Here is a 22,466-nt window from a genome sequence, read left to right as displayed (position 1 = left end):
AAACCGTCATGGCATGAATAACAGACTGTATTCATTGTATTGGAAATTAGAATAATAATGAATTTAGAGTACATTATAATTGATGATTACAGAAATAAAATGAAATGGACCTTTTCATATTTGAGAAAGCATTGATTTAATATAACTGTCAATACAGAGCAAGTCCTGCTTCTCTTGGTAAAGGATAGGACCAGCCTATCACCCCCACCTGTTTAGCTGGAATTTAAACATGTCTGTAATAGATGTTCTTAAAAGACACAGAATTTCATATTCTCTGTCTATAATTAGAGGTGTAGTGTCAAAGGCTTTTTATCTGTCATGTTCTGTTCTCAATTATGTACGTATTAAAGATGTGGGGAAAAAACCCCGTATTTAATTTTAACATAAGTGAAACTTAAGAACATTGCAAATAAGCCCAGGCTTTGCTTATTTATAATGAAATAAACCCACTATAATGAAAGCCCCAATAATATGCATTTTAAGACTTTGGAATACTAATTTTACAAAGCTTCTCATTTGTAAAATATATCATACATATCTAGCATTGTTTAAAACAAACATGCAGAATATTTGCATTACTGTACTAGGTGGAGTGTTTGGCTTTCCATTTGATACAGCTCTTTTTGAGGCGAGAGCTGCTTATCAGATCCATAGAGTTGACTTTGTTACAATTTTTCTTTCAATAGGATGTAGCTAACTATACAAGGATAGAAATGCAGTTTCTTCTATTAATTTTCAAGCTTTCTGTCCAGTTTCCTTTTTTCCCCAAGTTGTACTATAAGCTACCAAATATTATTACCTGCCAAAAGAGGTTTGGCAGTGTTTTGTTACTGAATTTTGCCAAAAGGAGCCAAACATATGGTAACAGTTAATTTATTGGTTCTTCTAACCTCAAGGGAACTCTTACAGAGAGCATATTACCTTTTTATCTAACATATTTTAAATAAAAGAGCTGTTGGCTTGAAATTTGATATGCTAGTATAGAAGCTGACCTTCAGTGCAGTTGTGCTCAATTCAGTCTTGTTTAAGGCTAAGATTAAGAGTGTAGACATACAAGATTGAGCTAAGACTTCTTTCTTTTCAGCTTTTAGAGAGGCAGGTCAATTCTGCATAGTTTTTGTGTGTGTGTTTAAGTGAAAATATCGAAAAAACATTTTCACAAGACAAACAAGTCCTGCCTTTCTCTCAGCAGTCTTGGAGAGCTTTCCTGGTATGTGCATTACCAAGTGATTTAAAAACAAAACAAGAAAACCAACAGCACAAACCCACAATAAAGCCCCCAAACAAACATTTTTCATTCTTTATATGTGAGACCACAGGCCCATTTGTTGCTCTGTGACAACGTAGATTTGTCTAATTCTAATGGGAAAAGTATTTGAGATGTACCATTGCTAATTGTGCTGCTCTTCACTGTCTTGGAGTTGAATCTCATGCTTGAGACTTGCACAACTCAAAACCAGTGATCTTCTACCTGCATTTGAGAGTAGCCATCTTTGTTCCACCTCAGATGCTACGTATTTTTATCTTTGTAACTGGTGGTGGTGTGACTCTTAAAAGGAAAAACTACATGGATATGTCGTCGTATTTCAGATGGGATACTTGAGATAGATGGTGCTTTAAATAAAAATATTCTGATTTTTGTTGGCTCATATTAAGTGCTTCAAGGCCTGGATGTTTTTCCCTTGGTCTGTGTTGAGACTTCTCACATGACTTTTCCTTTGGTGATTATGGATGATTCTTTAATATCTTTCACAGACCAGGCTTTAGTGGTTTACTTCTCCGTGTAATTAGATGTGGTGCTTGGAGTATGTTTTGGCTGTGACTTCCCTTTAACATGTGCCTTCAAATCCCGTAGTGTGAGAAAGACTGGACAGGAAGGAACGGCACAGGATCCGATGCTTTCGATACCAGGGATGTTTACCCATGCACTTTAGAAAGGAGATGATGACAGGTCTTTATCCTTTCTTTCTGTGAAGCTTAAGAAAATTCATCTTGCTGCAGTTAGTAGTGTAACAATACAAATAAATATTTTCCTGTTGAATTCCAGATTTAAAAAGCATCCCCAAAAATATGAGGAGTTTGTTAAATTTCATGCTTCTTAGGCTTTAAGCTTCTGGCTTTACCCCAGTGTTGTGGTACCTGTTTCAAGGCTCTTTTCTCTGCCATTGGCAGATTATCTAATACACATTACACACACAGGAATTATATTCTCCAGGCTCTGCTGCCCAGTTTTCTACCAGACAATGAAATTTATAGCAGATCCTCACTGGCTGCACCCAGCCCTTCATGTCCTTAGACAAGGGAGATACCAGCAGCTTTTCTCTGTTTCCTTGAACTAGTGAGAACACTACTAACTCCTACACTTGCCCCACACCCCCCTGCAGCAAATCTGTTTTTCACAGAATCACAGAATGGTTGGGGTTGGAAGGGACCTCTGGAGATCATCTAGTCCAACCCACCTGCTAAAGCAGGTTCACCCAGAGCAGATCGCACAGGAATGTGTCCAGGTGGGTTTTGAATGTCTCCAGAGAAGGAGACTCCACAACCTCTCTGGGCAGCCTGTTCCAGTGCTCTGGCACCCTCACAGTAAAGAAGTTTCTCCTCATGTTTAGATGGAGCCTCCTGTGCTTCAGTCTGTGCCCGTTGCCCCTCATCCTGTCGTTGGGCACCACTGAAAGGTCCCATCCTCTTGACACCCACCCTTGAGATATTGATAAATATTGAGATTCCCTCTCAGCCTTCTCTTCTCCAGGCCGAACAGATCCAGCTCTCTCAGTCTCTCTTCATCGGAAAGGTATTCCAGGCCCCTAATCATCCTCATAGCCTGTGACTCTTATCCTCAGGCAAATCACCATCATTTTAAGATGTTTACTAACATTAAGGCCACCTTATTCCTCTACTAGCTGTGATTTCTCTACTCTGATCTGGGACATTCCGTGTCTGCCTTTACTTCAGGCTTCCTTTTCCCTTTTCTTAACACCTATTTTAAGTGAACTCTTCTGAGTAAACGGAGTGAATCTCTGTTCCAGTGTTTTCCAAAATCCTGGTAGTCTTGTGGCCGTTTAAGCTTCAGTCTCCTTATGCTGGGCATGGCAGCACCATTCCACAACTCTTTTCAACTTCCTCAGCTTTCAGTCAGTCACATGTGTCTTCCCAGCAGCGAGGGCTGGTGAGAACTGATAGCGTTTTGCTGTGCCACAGTTTAGAAAAGTTGGATTGCTCTGAGGAATCGTCGCGTTCACAGCCTGGAACAGTTCTGGTAAGAATAAAGTCTTTTTGGAGCTTATCACTTGCCTAAATTGATTTCTGGGATGCCTTCGTGACAGAGCGGAATGCAACTCTTTGAGGAGGGGGCCAGCTTATATCACACAGGAAGGCCCAGAAAGGCCTGCAGTCATTTGCATTTTAGAGACATTATCTTGCATATGGGTGAAGAGGCTTTGCGCTTAGAGGGAACATGGCTGTTGTCGCAGATGGTTTCCATCAGCAGGAGCACACAAAAGGAGGGTCAAGGTTGAAGGCAAAGTAGTGAGAACTGTTTCTGAATATCTTCCTAAGGTATTCTCTCTCAGATGCTGCACACTACTTCTGAAGGTGTGTTTTGAAAATGCTTTGGCTCTTCCCTTGCTATTTGATTGTTTCTTTACTGATGAGTGGTAGTTTTCCATCTAAACTTTCAGGAAATACCAGTGGGCATAGCTGCAGACACTGGATCAAAACCAGATAGGTAATGTATGTCATGTCATGTTTGTGCAACAGTTTTACTTTTTTCTGTTCAAAATGTGTCTGTGTTTTCTGTGTCAGAAAAAACAGTCTTGATGTTCTTTTTTAACATCCTCATGACCACAGACAAGTTGTTTATAGAACAGGAACTTTCACAGAAAAATATAGTTTTACATACTAGCGTATTAAGAAAGAGGAACAATACTGTGTTTTTAACAATATGGTAACCATATTCATTAAATAATAATTTGATGTTTAAGGAAAATATATTTTCCATAGCGTGTAAAAATATACCTATATGGCACATATTATATATGGGTCATGTTATTTATATGCTTTGTGTGTGTATGTGAAAAATGTTTTATATTTAGGAAATGTATTTCTTTGCTTTGTGAATTACTGAACTACTTTGATTAGTGCTAATTGTCTTGGCAAAAGGCAAAGAAGGAGAAGGAACTTATAGTTAAGTCCATTGTAGCGGTGTGACTACATTCTTGTATAGTTCTTACACCTAATTTAACTCTACTTTTGATCACTGAATCTTAGACTAGATGGATATTTGGGCCACCCATTATGGCCATTTTTGTGTTCCCATGCTATACTGATCATGATTCTCCCCAAAATAAGCAGAGGGAATCTAAATAGAAGGCCCGCTTTGTGTTAAACTTTACTTTGCAGATCTATTACTGCTACTCCTTGGATCCATCCTACCTACAAAGCCTGACTTCTCCACTTTAGCCCGCAGAAAGCTTAGTGGACAAAAGTCTCTTATTAATACTGAGTGTAAGGTGCTAGCTGTTACAAATTTTTCACAATCAAGCCTAGTTTAACTAATAATTTCTTCTGAAATTCTTTCATTCACATCTGATGCTAAGTAAGAAACCTACACACTGTTTTTTTGTTATTGCCTTTCTTCTCTTTACTTGTGAGACCAAAATATGAACAATGGCAGGTGTCCTATTAAAAGCATGAGAATATATGGAGGCAATAGAGATTTATCTTCTTTTGAATATATATGACTTTGTTAAATACAATTTGAGCCTGGGTTTCTGCGGCCCAGATTGATAGTGCCTCAGTACTGTAATAAATACAGGTAAGTGTCACCTAAAAGTAGTTCAGCCTAAGGTCTAACTCACTGAGGAGAGGTACCTTTCCCTCTCCATTAATTTTAAAGGGAAAAGGTAGTTAATGCCAGGTGGTCAAAGCTCAGTGGTGTGAACTCTGGAGCTAAGCTGCAAGTGCAGTAAAAGATCTCTTGAAGGTAACGTGAGTCACTGGAGCTCTGCTATGTACTGTGATTGTCTAGATGTGAAGAATTAGTACTTACTGCAGATGCACATGTTCTGTATTATCTAACATAATTTTTAGTGAACTTTGGGGATTTTTTTCTCGTCTGCTGTTTTTTTCCTCTTTAACTTAACAGAATTATTGGCATTAATTTGTTTAGTAGGAACCTAGTGCAGAAGACACAGAGAACAAAGCCTTAGATTTTGTGAAACGTGCCACATTTTTGACACGTCAGGGAGAGGAAGTAGCTATCACATTGCCTGGCGGAAACTGGCACAAGTACCTTTAGCCAAATCCTCTAATCACATTGGGCTGTGGTTTGGTAGATACGTCATCGATATTTGTGCTGTCACACAGCACTAGATCCTGTCTGTGCAGTAAAGAAGCATCTTTTTAAAAAGCTAGCCACTGTCTAGAAAAAATATATTGTTGCGAACTAATCACTGTTTTTGGCTAGTTTCTATTTCTTACACTGTTGCATATAGGATGGTTAGTAAGGGAAAATCTGACCATCCTTTTCTGGGACTGTGTGCCAGCCTGAATGTGCATTTTATGCATTTCCTGGATTAAGTCTTGTCTGGAAGAGAAATCACAACAGAACAAATATAACCAGTGCAGCTGTATTACAAAACTGGTCTCACTGGCATGAGATGGTTAAGCTCATGGCTGTACTACTTTGGTTCTGCGGCAACCAAGCTTGCAGGAGGGGTAAGCTCTGTGTGACCAGTGAGCTCTTGCAATACCCTGGAACTCTGCTGAAATCTGGTGAAAGCATTGTGGTTTTCCAGGTTTCATGAAAAAATGAGTATAATTGTGTTTTAAATAATGACCTTTGGGATATTGCATATTTGACAGGCTTCAGAGAGACCAAGTCAATTGATTGGTATTACAAAGTGTGGCAGAAATTCCATACTTCTGGCAATATAATCTGGTCAGTTCTGAGGGGACTGAGACCAAAAGGGACCTGTAGTAAGTCTTAGGTGAGAGACCTAAATGAAACTATTGAATACAGGAACGGCTGCATTCAATACATAGTACTTAACAATAACCTCAAAAAGATATTTGGAGGTGGTATTCTAGAAGAAGGTATTTTCAGTTTGGCTCTAAGACAATTTTGTTGTGGTGGTGGTGTTTGTGTTTGGTTTGCTGTGTTCCCTGTGAGCCTTGGAGAAGGCTGTTCTTACTCCTGATGCTGTTGCCAGATTTCCTCAGAGGTGGCCTTATTTTGATGTTTTTCTTTTGACTGTAGTAGTTGTCTCACTCCTGCTCTGGTGCTTCATTTAGGAAGTTGAGCAGGTACTGACAGGTTTTACTGTGTTGGGTCTTAAAAACATTCTTCTTTAAAGAAGTGCTGAATATCGGTCAGATGTTACTACCTTTAGTGGTGGATATGACAGCCTATGGGTGTAGATGTTTATCTTGCAATAAGAAAGAATTAGGTTAATGTGTTTTCTGGGGATTGTAATTGTAAATTACCGATAGCTGGAGAAACAGTGGTGTGTTCAAGAAAGTACTATTATATAACAGGATAGAGGCCGCACTGGAATGTTAGGCCAAGATTTTATTAAAAATGGAAGTTTTAAATTTCCTTCTAATGTATGTATTTTGTCTTCCAGATTGGCAGAAAGATTTTTTTTTTTTTTTAAATGTCCTGCACTGTGCAGTATTCTCATTGCTTTCAACTGAGAGGAGCTGGCAGGTGCTCAGCGCCTCTTAATATAACTTGTATTGATGCAACTAAATAAGGGCATTCAAAACCCACCTGGACACATTCCTGTGTAACCTCATCTAGGTGTTCCTGCTCTGGCAGGGGAATTGGACTAGATGATCTTTTGAGGCTCCTTCCAATCCCTAACATTCTGTGGTTCTGTGAAGGGCTTTTGAGCCTGAGTTAAAGTATTAGGTTTTTACTTACCTTTTAGACTATGGCCCAATATCTAAACTAAATACTGAGCTTATGGTTTTGAGGCAGTGCAGTTGCTGAAATTGTCATTAAGATCAAAATCTCTTTATGTGAATAAGAGATTCTTCACTATTTAATCTGTCATTAAAGTGTGTACCAGTACAAGTAGATTTCTAGTTCATGATGAGGAGCCGATACCCTCATTTGTATATATTTGACCTTTGATTAGTTCTGGTCCAGTCCTGTGCACCGAATGCCCATTTGTGGCTGGAGCGTGCTGGGTGCAGTTTGGAGACTGGCTTGTGCCTTACTTGCATCAGAGAGGAGCCTGGTTCCTGTGTTCTCAGACTGTTCTGCAATGTGAGCCAAAGCAGCGTAAGTGCAGATGATTGGGATAATTCGCTTTGGGAACTACTCCCCATCTCAAGTAAAATGCTGGTGTTCTCACAGCTGCTCTATATTGTCTTGATTACTTCTGAGATATCATACTCTCCAGAACTTCTACTGAAAAAGTGGGTGAATAACTGAAATCCTAAATTCTGACAAAAGGGATGACAGGTTAAAGCAGCAAATGTGTTTTGAATTCAGGTTTGCAGTGGTTACTGGCAATTTAGTTTGAGATTAGTAGGCTACAAGTCAGGCAGATTTCACTACTGGGATGAGTACAGCAAGAGCCTAACATGGAGTTTAGCTGGATGTTTCAAAAAATAATTGAGTATGGAATGTTGTCTTATGTGTAGTTGTAAAACTCAATGACTGTTACCTTATCAAACTTATCAGTAGGTGATCTTCTAATAATTTCATCTCTGTTTTCATACTAGTAGTTTAGAGATTGCTTGCTTCCTATTTTTAACATGCACAGGAAACCTGTAATATTCTAAACTTAAGAGAAAATGAAGAGTAGCACATTATTCCTAGGCACAGCCAATGTTTGAATGGAGGTGCAGGAAGCAGGCTGCCCAACAGACACCTGCATTCCAAGACCATAATGTTACATGGAAGAACATAACTGCTACTGGATGATGCTAACAGAAGAGCTGTAGTCCTCCCTACTGCATCACAGTGATTTGTTCTGAAGCTCTTGGAGCATTAAAAGGAAGTGAGATAATTATTGTAAGACTATTCCTAAATATCTGCACAATAAGAGAAAGAGTTTTCTTGTTCAAGGAGAATTTCTACAGGAAAAGGAGTTTGGCATTTCTGTTTTATGGAGTGTGTTATTATTATCAGTTTTTCCAACTGCCCAAAGTAAACTCTTAGTAAAAATAAAGAGTGTCAGAGGGAAACAAAGTTGTGAAATTAAATACTTTAGTGGAGGAGAAATAGCCCAAAATCTGTTTTGATGATGAACAGGTTTTTGGATTTCTCTCTATAAGGACTGTCAGCATGCACAAGTCAATATTGTTGACTGATCTGATTAAAAACACCTGTTTGCAAGTAGTTCTTTGGTAAATAGTTTTGCTGATTTATGAAAGATGGTTTGAAAGAACAAATCAGAAGCACAGACTTGTTCATTATATGGAAACTAAATGTCTTTTCTCTGTACTTGTGAACGCGTGATTTGAAGCTTCCTTGCTTCTCATCTCACAAATTCTTGCAGTGAGACAAGGAGCAACATCTCTTCTCCAGCATTAATGCTTGTGATGTTTCCTTTTTCCGAGAGAAACCAAATGCCGAAGTAGACCCTGACATGTCACAGAAGAAGAGTTTCAGATACCATGTTTTGCATTTATTTATTTGTAATTTCCAAGGTATGTTGGCATCTGATGAGGGACTGGGCGGTCTCACCCGCCCTTGAAACGGAGAGGTCTTGGGCTCTACTTGCAGCTCCCAGGATTGCTTTGTGTTTCATCCAGTTTGTTAGATGCAACGTGCACAGAAATTTTCTGGCATAGGACCAAACACTAAAACTCTTTGTCCCAGAGGATGCATCATCAGTCTGCAAAGCTGCATTCTCTGAGTCTGCGTGAATCTCTTATTCCTTCCTACCATCAGCAGGGTAGGCTGGTGAGTTCACTAGTGCCCTTCCAGGCTGAGGGAGACTAACCCAGATCTTCTCTCTAGTAACAAATGATAGGATGAGAAGAAATGGCCTCAAGCTGCACCAGGGGAGGTTCAGATTGGATATTATGAAAACTTCCTTCACAAAAGGGGTTGTCAGGCATTGGAATAGGCTGCCCATGGAAGTGGTGGAGTCACCATCCCTGGAGGGGTTTAAAACATGCCAGGTGAGGTCCTTAAGGACATGGTTTAGTGCCACAGTTAGGTTATGGTTGGACTTGATGATCTTGAGAGTCTCTTCCAACGAAAACGATCCTATGATCCTTCATTTTCTGGATGCACATGCGGCAAATATGAATTTGTAACAGCAAGATGGGCAATAGCGGCAATCCTGCTTCCTTTGCCTGATAGATTTAAAGCTAAAAGAGCCATGAAAGATTTTTCAAGAGGCTTAGAAGTGCGGATATTTGCCTGCATGCTTGGGGAACACCTTCTCCTTAAGGCTATGGAGGTGGCTTTGGCAGAGGAGCCTCTCGTTGCTGCCCCCTGCCAGGTTACTGAGGAAGGCAGCTGCAGAGCAGGGGGGTCAGGGTAGCTCAGTCTGTGGGACCCAACCCTGGCACGCTTGGAGACCTTCAGAGTTGCAGAGGGTGAGCACAGGTTGTCTGCAGGATTAGGTATCAGTTGAATGAAAATCAGAGGGCTTGAACCACCCACGTAAATCTTGGTATTAAATGTACCCTAGAGTTAGAACGTCTAGCTTTAACTGCTTTTTTGGCCTTGACTTGGGGTTCACTGGTGAAGGAACTGGAGGTTTTCAATGGACACTGGATTGCAGGCCCCTACGTCAATGCAAATCCCCCAAAAGGCTTCTGTGAAAGGGAAAGGAAGCATCCAGATGTACGCAGTTTTGAATCAAAGCACACTTCACTCTATAACATTCTTTCAAAGCAGTGTTTATTATTTTATAGTTTATCATCCACATAATTAATTTTTTTTCCTGTGGCCACTATGCCGGTAGAGTACGTGGCTATAGATATGCATATTTGTTATTGATCTTAATGTACTATGTAAGAAAATGTAATGTAAACCCATTTTGACATAACCATTGAGTAATTCTTTCAGCCTTTGTCTGATCAGCTGACACACAGGCTAGCAGAGGTTGTTATTTTGTATGACATAAGCAGAACTATAATTTACTCTAATGATGGTATATTTTCATACTCTTGGTGAAAGGGGTATATGTATACATATAGCAGAAAGAAGGAAAACCGACTGTTAAAGACAAGTACACATGATATATATAGATGGATCAATCTGAATATATGTAGCAAATGTGTGTGAATAGATGTAGAAAATATTTCAAATTGCTGAATAAAATTCCAGATTCCTAGGTTCCTTTCACATAATTTTTAGTCCCTAAAATAATCCTGTGAAAGTGCTGCTTTTATCTCTTCTGTGCAGCGATGAACTTTTATGTTGGAAAGTGTTGAAAGTACCCAGATAGTAAAGCTTAGATTTTTGTTTTGTTTGGCAGTACACTTCTGTTTAGAATTCTTTTAATCTATCCATTCCCTGCTTTTATATTCAACGGATAGTTGAAGGTTCTGTGAAGGATATTTCTTTGTATATGAACTTATTAAACCAATAATTCTCAAAAGTGCGAGATTTACTTCCCTTTTTCCGTTTTTTTACATCGTAAGATAGGCTCTTGTTTGAGTTGTTAAATTTCTATTTGCCTTTCTTGAGATTTCGGAGGGGGGGAGTGCGGAGAAAATAAGAAACAATTTATATGGTAGATCTAAAGTTTCATTAAAATTGCTTATGCCCTGTCCCAGGCATTTTAAGTGGGCCATCTGTCTAAACATCTCTCCATTTTTTTCTGATCATTTCCTCGACTTATTCATGAGCCATGGGAGGGCTCCTTTGTAGTCTCCATGTAGCTGGTTCTGTCTACCCCCACTGAATACATCTATGTGCTTGCATAACATATCTTTTCACAGTGCTGGAAATTCTCTGAACTTGGTTCAGATGAATGGCTCACTTTCTGAAGGTCTTTTTTTCTCCCCCTGCAAAGATTTGTATGCAGAAACTGACCTTGGTGGCTACAGAATCCAGCACATTATTCTTGATCATTTTACAGGCCACCTGCTGTGAAAGTTATGATGAAGGATTTCTTAATGATTCTTTGACCATTAACATTGTTTTAAGTCAATATTTCACTTTTATTTAACTGCTGAATAGGTAATTGCACAATTGAAAAACAGCTTTACGGAGTGTCATATAATGTGGTTTTCAAATGCTTATAATCTTTCATAACGGCGGAATTTGTTAGGATAGTTTGGGGTTTCTCTGTGTTTATGTAAAGTATTATGCAGCAAAAATATCCGAAGTAAAGAGAATTTTTAAGTTTCCCCCCTCCACACATTAGGACTCACATTTTGAATTGGAAGTAAAAAAATCTATACTCAATTTCCTGACCCTTTAGGAGCAGGTGACATTTATCATAGCTCATTACATCATCAACAGTAATTGGGAGAGGGGAGTTTATTTGCCACAAACTGCAGAAAATTGTAGTTTTATTGAGTTCCTTCTATCCAATTGGTTGATGACAATCAAAACGGCTGGGGTAGAGTTCTTACTTGGCTTGCTTTTGTGAATGTCTGTTTTCTTTCGTTACTTGTTTTTTATTAGAATAGATAATGGTTTAACTAATGTCTGTTTTCCATGAGCACAGTAAGTATGTGTTGATCTAAAATTTTTAGCAGTTGTGTGCTTTCCTGACTGAAATCTTGCAAGGAAAGCAGGAGTTACAATTGCTGTGTTATTATAAATATCTCCCTCTGTCTCTTATGGCAGCTGGGGATAAAAGGGACATAATGCACTGTGCAATGTATGAAATAAATTGTGAGACCATGACATCATCTGTAGTTGAACAAACAGTGACAGAGGCTGAAGATAGATAAATAACTAAGCAGGCAAATACTGCTGTTTTTCTTCTTGCACTGTTCACGTGTTTTTACAGCTTAAATACTTCAGAGCAACGCCTTTATGACCTAAAGCCAGGCCATCACCATGCTCTTTGTGCCCCCGTTCCTCGTGATAACTTCCCTTCGGAAGACAATATGGAGCGGAGAGGTTCAGAACTGCCTGTTTCTATACGGAGGGGGTTCATAACACCCTTCTCCACCCACCTCTTGTCCTTGTGGCTGCGGTGCTGCCTTCACTCTCTCCATTTCCTTGTCTCTGACACTCCTGCAAGGGACACCAGCGCGCAGGTCTCGGTGGCCCCGCTACCCCCTTACCTGCACTCATCGTGCTGCCAAACTCATGATTCTTCCTGCAGCCGGAGATCTTTATATGTAAAGAAAGTAATTTTTTGGATGGTGTCTCATTTGTGAAAACTGGGAGAAGAAAGGGAGGGTGTCTTGAATGCGGTCGAAGACATATTGTGTGGATTCTGAATCTAGGGTTGGAGGGGAAGCGCCTTAAGTTTTTTGTGTCTTATATGATGGTAAAAATGATGTTACTTTTTTCTTTCAGTATTTTTTTTTTCTGTAAATAGAATATGTCAGATTTTAGTGTAATGTGTAGAATTTTAAAAGTTATGCATTTTTGAAAATAGCCAGAAGTTTGAGCCATTTCCCATGGAATAGCAGAAAATAGATTCAGAAGTCCAGATGTTTTCTCTTTGGAGGACTTAGAAGAGTTCTCAGCCAAGGAAGCAACCTTGCCCAAGAACAAAGATTATTTCCTGTGCACTGGGACTTCCAGACATTAAAAAAACCCAAACAACTCACAAAACAAAACAACAACAACAAAACCCCACCAAGAAGCCCCTTTCTTAGCCTGATGGAAACTCCTGTATTTCTGAAGTAGTTCACAGACTTGAGCAACTTCCTTTCTGTATCCAAGAAACTTTGGCTTTGATCCTTGCTTTCGGACTTTGTGATTGTTACTAATATAAAAAACCCTACCCCTCTGATCAAAATGGATTCTGGTACTACAAGATAATTTATTTGAAAGGAATTTGATTTAATGAAGAAAAAGTAGGATTCCCATGAGCTAATATAAGGATCTGTCGTAGCCAGTGTAACTGTGGATTACAAAGCCACAGGCGCTTGCTTAGCAAAGCTGAAAAATGTCCCTGTGAAAATAGATCTAGCAATTCCAGGAGGGAAGTACAACTCGCCCTGGACTTGGGACTTAGATGCAGCTCTGGACCTTGCCCTCCTGACCACCGGTGTTGCAGAGAGAGGAATTATATGCCTGTGTGGCTGTTTGAAACCCAGGCATAGCCATGCCTTTCAAGAGGCATGCATCCTGTTTGGAGATACACTTGACAAAGCTCAGCAAGACAGGACCGAACAAAAATAATCCCTGCTGGAGAACAAGACTGTCTTTCCTTTGATGGCCAGCAGCCAGATTCATGAGGTCACTTCCAGTCAAATGCAATATGAAGCAGGGGCCATGCCAGCGAGGTTTTAAGGAATCTCATGCCACCAGTGAAGCGGGTCTTCTAAGCTGCGTTTGAGATGAGGTCTTACCTCTTGTACAAGACAGACGAAGTTGCTATAAACCGCTAAATCACGTTGGTTATTGCAGTGGAGCACTATAGAGAATTTTGCCAGGCTCTGCCAAAACCTGCTACGTTCCTCCTTAGTGGTGCTCCCATGCCAGGAAGTGCAATGAAAACATCTCTCAGTTTGCTGCCTCCTACCTGTGCAGGAAATTCCTGTTCCTCTTCTTCAGGAACTCTCATGTCTGTTGCATTTCCTATCGGCCAGTCTAAATGTTTTGGTGACACACAGGAATTTTAAGATGAGGTGGTGAGAAATGTCATTGCACCAAATAAACCATAGTTATTTCCTCAGATTTGTTGTTTGACAATTGTCACTGTATATTGAATGCGAAAGGTAATACTTGGCATCATTAGTATGGGAACAGGTTAATTTCAGTGTCTGTTTTCATGGACTTTGTGGGTTGTGATACAGGTGAGGTTAGATGTTTGGTGAAATCTGGTGTAGTCGTCTATTTGTCTGGCTCCATTTCCCCTCTTCAGACACATTACAAGGCACAGTTTTTGGAAATGCCGTGCCTAATTAGGTACCTGAACTTGCACTTGCTTGGATTTCATGTGTCTAAAAAGCCAGCCTTCTTCAAATAATTGTTGAAAACCTTAGCACGTTGGGGTGTCGTGCTTGTCTTAGGCAGATAGTTTCTCCTCCTGTGGCCTCTGCAGGCCTCACAGGTGCTTCTCCCCATTGATTCCTCAGGGAGCCTGAGCCTTCCATTTGGGGAGATGGCACAACACTTAAAGATGTATTTCCAAGTTTTAAAACTCCGAAGGCTGCAGTAAAACGGTATAGTAAGCTCTATTAATGTAAAATAGATGAACATTATAGTGGAAATGATCCTTAAGAAGAGACCTAAAGTTGCTGAACCTTATCTTTATAGATTTCTTACAGAGAATCTAAATCTGTGTAAGAATCAGTGTAGAAGAAAAGCTCTAACAACATAATGTCTTTGTTTTAACACCTTCACACTTTCTTTTTAGGCAACATAGTGCTTGGTGATACTAATATATGGTAACCACTCAGAAAAGTTGTAGCATACCTTTGGACACCAGTTGTTACAATAAATTGGAAAAGAGTTGGGAAGTTTGGATGAGGAAACTGAAACTGAATATATATCTAAATAAAATAGCTGAAAAGAAGTACTGTTTCTCTCTGAACTTCCCAGAATGGAGACTCAGGTCTCATTTTTCTGCTGTCAGGTGTGCTTCTTTAAGCTAAAGTTGAAAAGATTCAGGTTTCTTCTATTACCTGATAACTGGTGCAGCCACAGAATGCTGCAGGAATAAGTATAATCCTGCATGTGGGCTGTGATGATATATCATTATTTTTCCGATGTCCTTGAAGGGCTCTGTGGATGAAATACTCTAAAATGTATATTAATTACAGAATTACTCATATTACTTGTTTGGCTGAATCTCTTGTCTGTAATTGGCCTTTAATTAAGGTTTACTGAGAATGAGATGAAAGAAATAGTGATTATATTTTGCCCTTAAAAAGAATACTCCAGCTATCACTGTTGCTATTCTCCTGGCAACCCACTTTCTCATCTGCTTTTCATCCTGTTTGAGCTAATTCTGCAGCAAGTGCTGGCTGTATTCAAGAGCCTCCTATAACTTTATCAGCGTACCCAGTGTGTCAAGGCACATTGAGAAAGGAAGTGGAGTGTATTTTCTCCTTATATTCTATTTAACAGAAAAAATGTATTAAGTAGTTTTTCTCAAGTATGCTCTCCAGCTGCGTCTATAGATTAATGATATTTTATATCCTTCATGACGAGGCAAGCGCTTCTGGTTAAAATGGAAGAAGCATGAAATCTCTGTTAAAAATTCTTTTTCTGTCTGTTTCTTTTTTAGAATTCCTATTGCGAAATCAAAGAGAAGTAGCTGGGAGCTCTCTGTGCGTCTAGGAGATGGAGTTTACCCAGTTGCAGTTTCAAAGGAGAGCTCATCATTTTCTGTAAGTCCTCCTCATTTTCTAAGAAATTAGATGTATTAAGTCAATGTAAATTATCCTTGACACCTAATAAAATTCTCTATATGTTCAGTGACCATAGATGTTTTGTCTTTACTAGGCATTGCTGTGAATTACAAAACAAGATTCTCTATGTTAATTAAATAGTACTGGTGTACAAAGATTTTTCTCTGCTAATGCAAGTGGAACATTTTTGTGTCTACTTGTTTATTAAATTAGTTTTCTAATTAAGGATCCTGTTTAGTGTCTTGTTTAGAACTAGGGTCTTATGCTCCATTGTAGATATACAAGAGTAAGAAAATAAATGCCTTACGTTTTTGGTTACGTTACCTTACCTTACGTTTTTGGTTAAAATCCAAAAACAAAACAAAAAAAACCCCTCAAAAACAAATCAAAGAACCAAGCAAGTTGAGTGTGTAATCATACTATAATGGAATTCTTCAGCACCTCAGTGGTAAAACTGTACGTGGTTATAGTAAAATGCCAATGTTTCAAGATGTGCCTGGGTCACTTCAGCTGAATGTGTGTAAACTCTTGTTTGTACAAATACTCTAAGATAATTACTTAAGCACTCAATGTTGTCAGCATGAAAGGCAGAAAGACAGATCAAGGCAGTGGAAGAATGGCAGCAGAATGAAGCCAAGATGCAAGCCGGTTGAATTGGAGTATTGAGAAGGTAGATTTATAGAGAGAAAGTACTTTTAAAGTCTATTATATAGTAATTCCAAAACCAAACAGAGATTTGGTTGTTTTTTTTTGTTTTTGTTTTTTTTTTTTTTAATAGCAGTTGACTTGCATAGTATCTGTTGACTCTAAGGCAAAAGTTATCAAAGGTTCTTAGTTTTTCTTCAAATCGGTGAAAAGCAGGACAATGAAGAAACCCAGAAGTCCCCTAGTTACCTCTGGCAGCTGCTTACTCTTCTTGCATGTCTTAATTGAAGAAACTTCTGCAACATCTGCTCCATGACATTTTTATAGTCATGTTCACACCTATGTTGCATTCAGAATCATGAGATTTCTTTGAAAAAGGACATTTAAGTTAATATTTCATATAATGAAGATAGTATTGTCTCAGTGATTCACTTTTGCTTTGCTCTACTGAAATTTCAGTCTAAAAGACGTGCTTTTCAGTTGAAACTATTCATCTTTTTAGATGGTTATTTTCACTTACATGAATTAAAATAATGAAAATCTAGCTTTTTAAAAAAATCTTTTTGTTGGCCTAACTGGGACAAGAAGATGCCTCACTGATATCCTTTTTAATACTACCTTTACCTCTGTCACTCTATTTTACAAATATGCATGATAAATGTGAGAGTATGAATAGAGAGCAGGATACTTACTGTTCCATGTAGATCACAGGTGCACTGTAAAAAGGGATATGGGGAAGATCAGTTGTTGTGGTCAGCGTCTTTAAAATTTTTCTCTTGCAAGTGTATTATACTACTTTGTGAAAGAAGGTGGTCATTTTAGTTGTAGTCTTTCTTTTAGAAAGAATTCCAGAAGGTCTTGTACAACTGTTCTCTCAGTACCTGGTACATAGTGTTGCTCTATGGCAGTGACACTCACCCTGCTTGTGGAATGGTGCTTCAGGAGCAAAGACAGAATCATAGAATCATTTTGGTTCGCAGAGACCCTCAAGATCATCAAGTCCAACCATAACCTAAGTCTAGCACTAGAATTTACAGAGCAGTGTAGAAATTGTCCCTGCAAGTACCGCATGGGAGATTCAGGACACCCCAGTATTCCCTAGCCCTCTGCCATAGGAGCCTTTTCCTGCTACAAACTGACAGGGAAAGAAATCCCTTAGGAACACTCAGAAATGTTGTTTGTACCCTTGGCAGGATGGAGAAGGCATGAAATCCTGTGACTGAGGCACTGAGAAGATCATGTTTTACCTCTGTGTCTGTTTCTGCATCATTCATTAGTTCTCAGTGGACTTGAAGTGCTACAGTACTTCTTGTTGTTATAAAAAAGCCCAAGTTATAATAAACCCCATCTTCTTTCCACGGGGACTTTGTATGAGCTCCTGGGGCCTGTCTACTAGCTGGGATCAGGAGTCCCATGCTTTTGTCTCTATTGATTGGAAAGGTAACTGAACATACAAGCTTGTATATGAGTCAGTCCTAGATTCTACTTGCAGCTGAGTTGTAAACTGCACTGTGCTTCTCCAGGAGGTACAAACTCTGAGAAAAGATGCTGAATGTGTAATGCTATTGCTGCTGGTTTATTGTTTTAACATACAGGAAATCATTCCTCCCTACGAGACAGTCCAGACCTGTCTATCAGTTTAAACGGGATTGCGAAACCCTTCTGGTGTATGAGCGTTACAAGTAGTATAAGTCCAGTTTAACAAGGCATATATGAGGTCTGATTTCTAGTCCTTTGGTTTGTCATTCAAACACTAATACCTCTGGTATAATCAACTGGTGGGTCTGACATTGATGGACTAAGCAAAAACGAGTAGTTAAGCATGACCTTATTTTTCTTGTTTGTTTCCATAAATTCCTTTATCTTTCCAAAAGTGGCTTGGGTCCCCTATGCTACTTTTCCTTAGCAGGGCAAGCGCCGGGGGGGGCAGCAGCACAAATCCTGTTGGGGTGGGGAGGGAAGCAACAGGCTTGCGGGTGTTCCTCGTGTCCTCGTGTCCCTGCAGCGTGTGGTACTGCTATTCCCTTCCACTGCTGGGTGAGGAGGCAGGAGCACCCCTGGGGAGCTCAGCGCCCCCAGCATCATGGGTGAAGGGCTGGAAGAAGGGGTGCCAGGTGGGACAGGCTGCCTGCCCTAAAGGTTGGGATCAGCGACAGAACCTTTTGCACTCTGATTCTACCTTAACCAAGCATGTATATACTTGGGGAGAGGTAATTCCTTTTTTATTTGTGTCTGGAACATTCCTCAGCTGGTGAAATAAATCACAGTAGGTGGATTTCACTGTAACCAGAGGTCTGTCCCACTTAAACCATAAGGTATAGTGTATTAAAATTAGTTCCTGATCTTGGGTTTGTAAAAAAAACAAGTAACCACATAACTGTATTTAGAGTAATGCTTATCTTCCATTAATACTGGATAAACAGCAGAGGACATGTTATTCTTTACTATTTTTTTTTTTTCTGTAGTTGCACTGCAGTCAGGAGAATATAGTAAATAAAGCACAGTCAAAAATCTTCTGAATTGTTATTTGAAGCCTTACAATGGAAAAACAAGTGCCTTAAAACTTCAAAGAAGAGAAGTCAAAGACTAGGAAAGAGAAATCTTGTTTCTGATCGTGATATATAACATACCATCGGAAAAAAATGGGGAAATTCAAAGCTCGCTTTATTGACTTTGCTGTCAGAAACACAAGCCTCACTTTTTGAACTTCTGCATTTACTTTTTGCTCTCAAGTTGGTGTGACACGGGCTCCTGACTTTGTGGGTTGTGTCCCCTTGTGACTCGTGACAAAGATAGCCAAGTCCGTGGTGCAGTTAGGTAGCCCAGTGGGAGGGCCACCTTCACACTCCCCTTCAGAAGTTTGCTCCCGCTGCAAACTGTGCCTTGCAGCAGTGGCCGCCGCGTCCTGATTTACTTTGTTTACCGCTGGGACCCTTCCAACAGTGACTCCTTTCTTTTTTTCACCTTAACTCCTCTCCTCTCGCCAGCCGAAAGCTCCCCACCTCACAGCGTGCGGCCCTTTACTCTCCGCGCGGGGAGCGCGAGCCGCAGGCCTCTCCGCGCTTCCTGCTGCTTGCCAGCAGATCATTCGTCAGCATCTCGGGCTATGGGTCATCTGTGGATTTCTTCCTTTATCAGGAGAATCTTAATGAGTTGCGCACTGTTAACTGCTCTTCGCTGCTCTCTGTTTTTCAGGAATTTGAGTTTTGTGGCCATCTGTTTTTAACCACTTTATTTGTAACAGAGGTCCTTGATGCGAGCTGGCTTTACGCCACTTTAGAGGCCTTGCTTCCCAGAATTGAAGGACTTAAAAGATAAGCGGTCAAGTGTGAGCAATACTGTTTGCCTGAAGCAGTGCAAACAAAAATATTAGTTTTCTTGTTTCCAGTAGAGGTTAAAAACTTATGTGACTACTAATTCGTTATTTTCTCTTTTAAAGTAGAAGTAGATCTGTTGTTATTCTGAAGCCAGCAACATATATGCTAATATTTAAGTTTGTATAAAATTAGTATACTAGAACTTTCAGTACCAGACGGTTGTTTGTGGTGATACCCCATCAACATAATGACAAACACTTCCGCAGTTTAAAGATTCTTATGACCTGACCTGAGAATTAAAATCTACCAACTTTGATGGGATCTGCTGGCTTGTGTACTAAGAGCTTGCCGACTGAATTCATGTAAATGTTGCTTATTCTTTTTTCCTTTGTTCTTTGTCTTATATATTAATTGCTGGAAGAATCTTTACATTAACTGTTTGTCATATATATCCATTTTGTTCTTTGGAGGACAGATGGTCAGATTCTGGGCTTTGATTAGTTTTCTTCTTAAGCATAAAATTTTTCCTCTCATCAGTGGAGGTAAAGATCTCACAGTCAAGTTTACTGCTAAAATAAATTTAAAGGAAGAATACCCTCCTTTACAACAGACTAAAGTAAACGAGCAACAAACAGCCCAGAAGCATCCCTCCACCAAACTCTGGAATCTTTTGTTTAGTTCAATTTCAGACAGGATTCTTTTTCATCTTGCTCTTTTTGGTTGCCAATGTGGCTATGAAATGTATTTAATTCATTATTTCATTATTTCATATTCAAAGGCCTGATTCGGTTGTGCTGGTGAAGGTTGGAGTCTGTTCTTTCTTCACAAAGCTTGAGTGTTCTGCAAAGTACCAAAGGGCGGGAGAGACAAAAGCAAATGGAAACCTACAAATATTGAGCAAACCTAGTAGCTGTAGTTTCCCTGCACTGTTCTAAAATGACCCTTCAAAGCCAGATGCCAGCCACCAAGGATGCTCTTCATCCATGTGTTGGTGGCTTTGTTGCCTGTTCATGGACGTCCACTCCCAGCTGCTTGCAGCCAGTGTGGGGTCCCCTTGCTAAGGGTCTGTGTGGTGGACCTGCCCTCCCCAGCTGCCTTGTGAGCAGCCCCCAGGCCCCTGCAGCTGATAGGACTTTGGTATAATGGATGGCCATGGACTGACTTACAATGTGGATGGATTTAATGTAGGCCAGGGGTGTCAAACTCATTTTCACTGCAGGCCACATCAGCATTGTGGTCACCCTCAAGGGGCTGAATGTGATTTCAGGATTGTATAAATGTTGCTACTCCTACATTTATACAGCCCTATAATTGCATTAGGCCCTTTGAAGGCAACCGTCAGGCTGATGTGGCCCCCGGTGAAAATGAGTTTGACACCCCTGATGTAGGCAATACGCTTAAAATGTCTAAGAAAAATAGTAGCAAAGAATGTAAGTGGTCTAAGCAAGGGAGAACCTAAATACATTGGACCAGATATCCAATAATAAAGCTCAATGTAATTGGTCCACCACTGTATAATTTTAATTCAACAAAAGAATGAAAGATAAATAATTATGTGATTGTAGTGCAGTCTTTTCACTGCAATAACCTGCCCTCCTTACTTCCTTCAGTATTCTTCCATTTTCTGTTATGAATGTTGTCCAAATTATAAAACCAAAGAATGTTTTTTATTAATATCTTTGTGGTGGAGGTGGTAGTAGAAAAGGGATTGGTCATCCTGATTTTAGGCTACACCTCTGCTTTCACAAAAGCAATGGATGAGTCCAAAGGCTCAAAAGATAAATACCAGCAGTAAATAATTACACTTTAGAAGATACAGTCATGTTTCTTTTTATTTGAAGTTAATTGCTATATGTGTAGGTTGAGGACCTAATTTTAGTTCAGCAAAGAATTTGTAGCTGTATTTTGCATTTTTATAAACATTTTTGCATAAACTGTTTTCTGATTCTTTGTTGTAGTATAGGAATCCTCTGTCTTAAGAGTTCTTTTTTGCTGATTTATGTGATTTCACTGCAGGTAATTGTTATTCTCCTTTTTCATGTTTCAAAACAGCCCTTTCTGTTAGGGGTCTTCATCTCTGTAGTAGATGCATACCTTCCCAGACCACTTAGCCTCATCTTCTCATCTATTCAGCTGACAAAGAATTTCCAGATGTTTTCAGTTATAACGTAGCTTCCTATCATTGAAGTTGTGGTGAATGAAAGTTGTTTATTTTTTTTTAAAGCGTAAGGTGAAATAGTTCAGAAGTTACTTTGAGCAAATGGAAATTCAATATGTTTCCAGAGGGACCAGTATAGGTCAAATGCTGAATAAGAGGACTAGAGAAAGCTGAATTACTTTTTTCACATCGCTACCAAAATGGGCTACCATTTTCACAAAATATTGGATAACTTCCTAAATTCCAATTTAAGAACAAATAAATATAGTACAGCCATGAAATCTCTATGTAAAATTTGAGAAGCTTGTTCAGCCCGATGAGAAGTTGATTAATGAATGTTCTTAGTGATTTTTAGGAAAAAGCAATTTTTTTTTTCCTATTTTTTCATAACAAATAAATAATTTATTAGATATCTGTGTAGGTGGAAAAGTGGCTTGTGTACCTCTTAGTATTTTGAAGAGAGAACCTATTATGTAGTACATAAATGAGAACATAAAATACAGATCTAGGGCATTGCTGTCATCATTATTTTAATACATCCTGTATCATCAGCATAGGGCAGATAAGTACTTATCTGTATGCTTTAAGTTAGTTAGTGAACTCACGTGTATCTACTTAAGACCAAGCTTTGACCTCAAATTAAAATGAATAAACATTGAATTGAGCAAACTCTGCTGTATTCATTTGCTGTCAATTTTATGGTTGGGGTTAAGTTGATTTTAAAGTTACTTTGCGAAATGTTTTTTCGTTTTATAAATTCTCTTCAGGGAAGGAAAAATGCTGAAGAAGAAATACCACCCAAAAAATCAAACTAGTAGATACAGCAAAGCATCAAGTGTAAAAAGGAATATTATAACATAAAATCAGAGCAACGATAC

At 39.3% G+C, this 22,466-nt stretch overlaps 1 protein-coding gene across 1 annotated transcript in view; it reads left to right on the top strand.

Annotated features, from left to right (window-relative positions):
- Window positions 1-22,466, top strand: part of PCCA (propionyl-CoA carboxylase subunit alpha) — a 287,256-nt gene that overhangs the window by 154,237 nt on the left and 110,553 nt on the right. The window contains exon 19 of the mRNA XM_082058341.1: window positions 15,345-15,447. Coding sequence (XP_081914467.1) covers window positions 15,345-15,447 — 103 coding nt within the window. The remainder of the gene's footprint in view (window positions 1-15,344; window positions 15,448-22,466) is intronic.

The sequence above is a fragment of the Streptopelia decaocto genome (assembly GCF_964273445.1).
Source record: "Streptopelia decaocto genome assembly, chromosome: 1".
Classification (NCBI taxonomy): Eukaryota; Metazoa; Chordata; class Aves; order Columbiformes; family Columbidae; genus Streptopelia; species Streptopelia decaocto.
The sequence above is the reverse complement of the archived record's forward strand: the minus strand, read 5'-3'. Positions and strand labels throughout refer to the sequence as shown.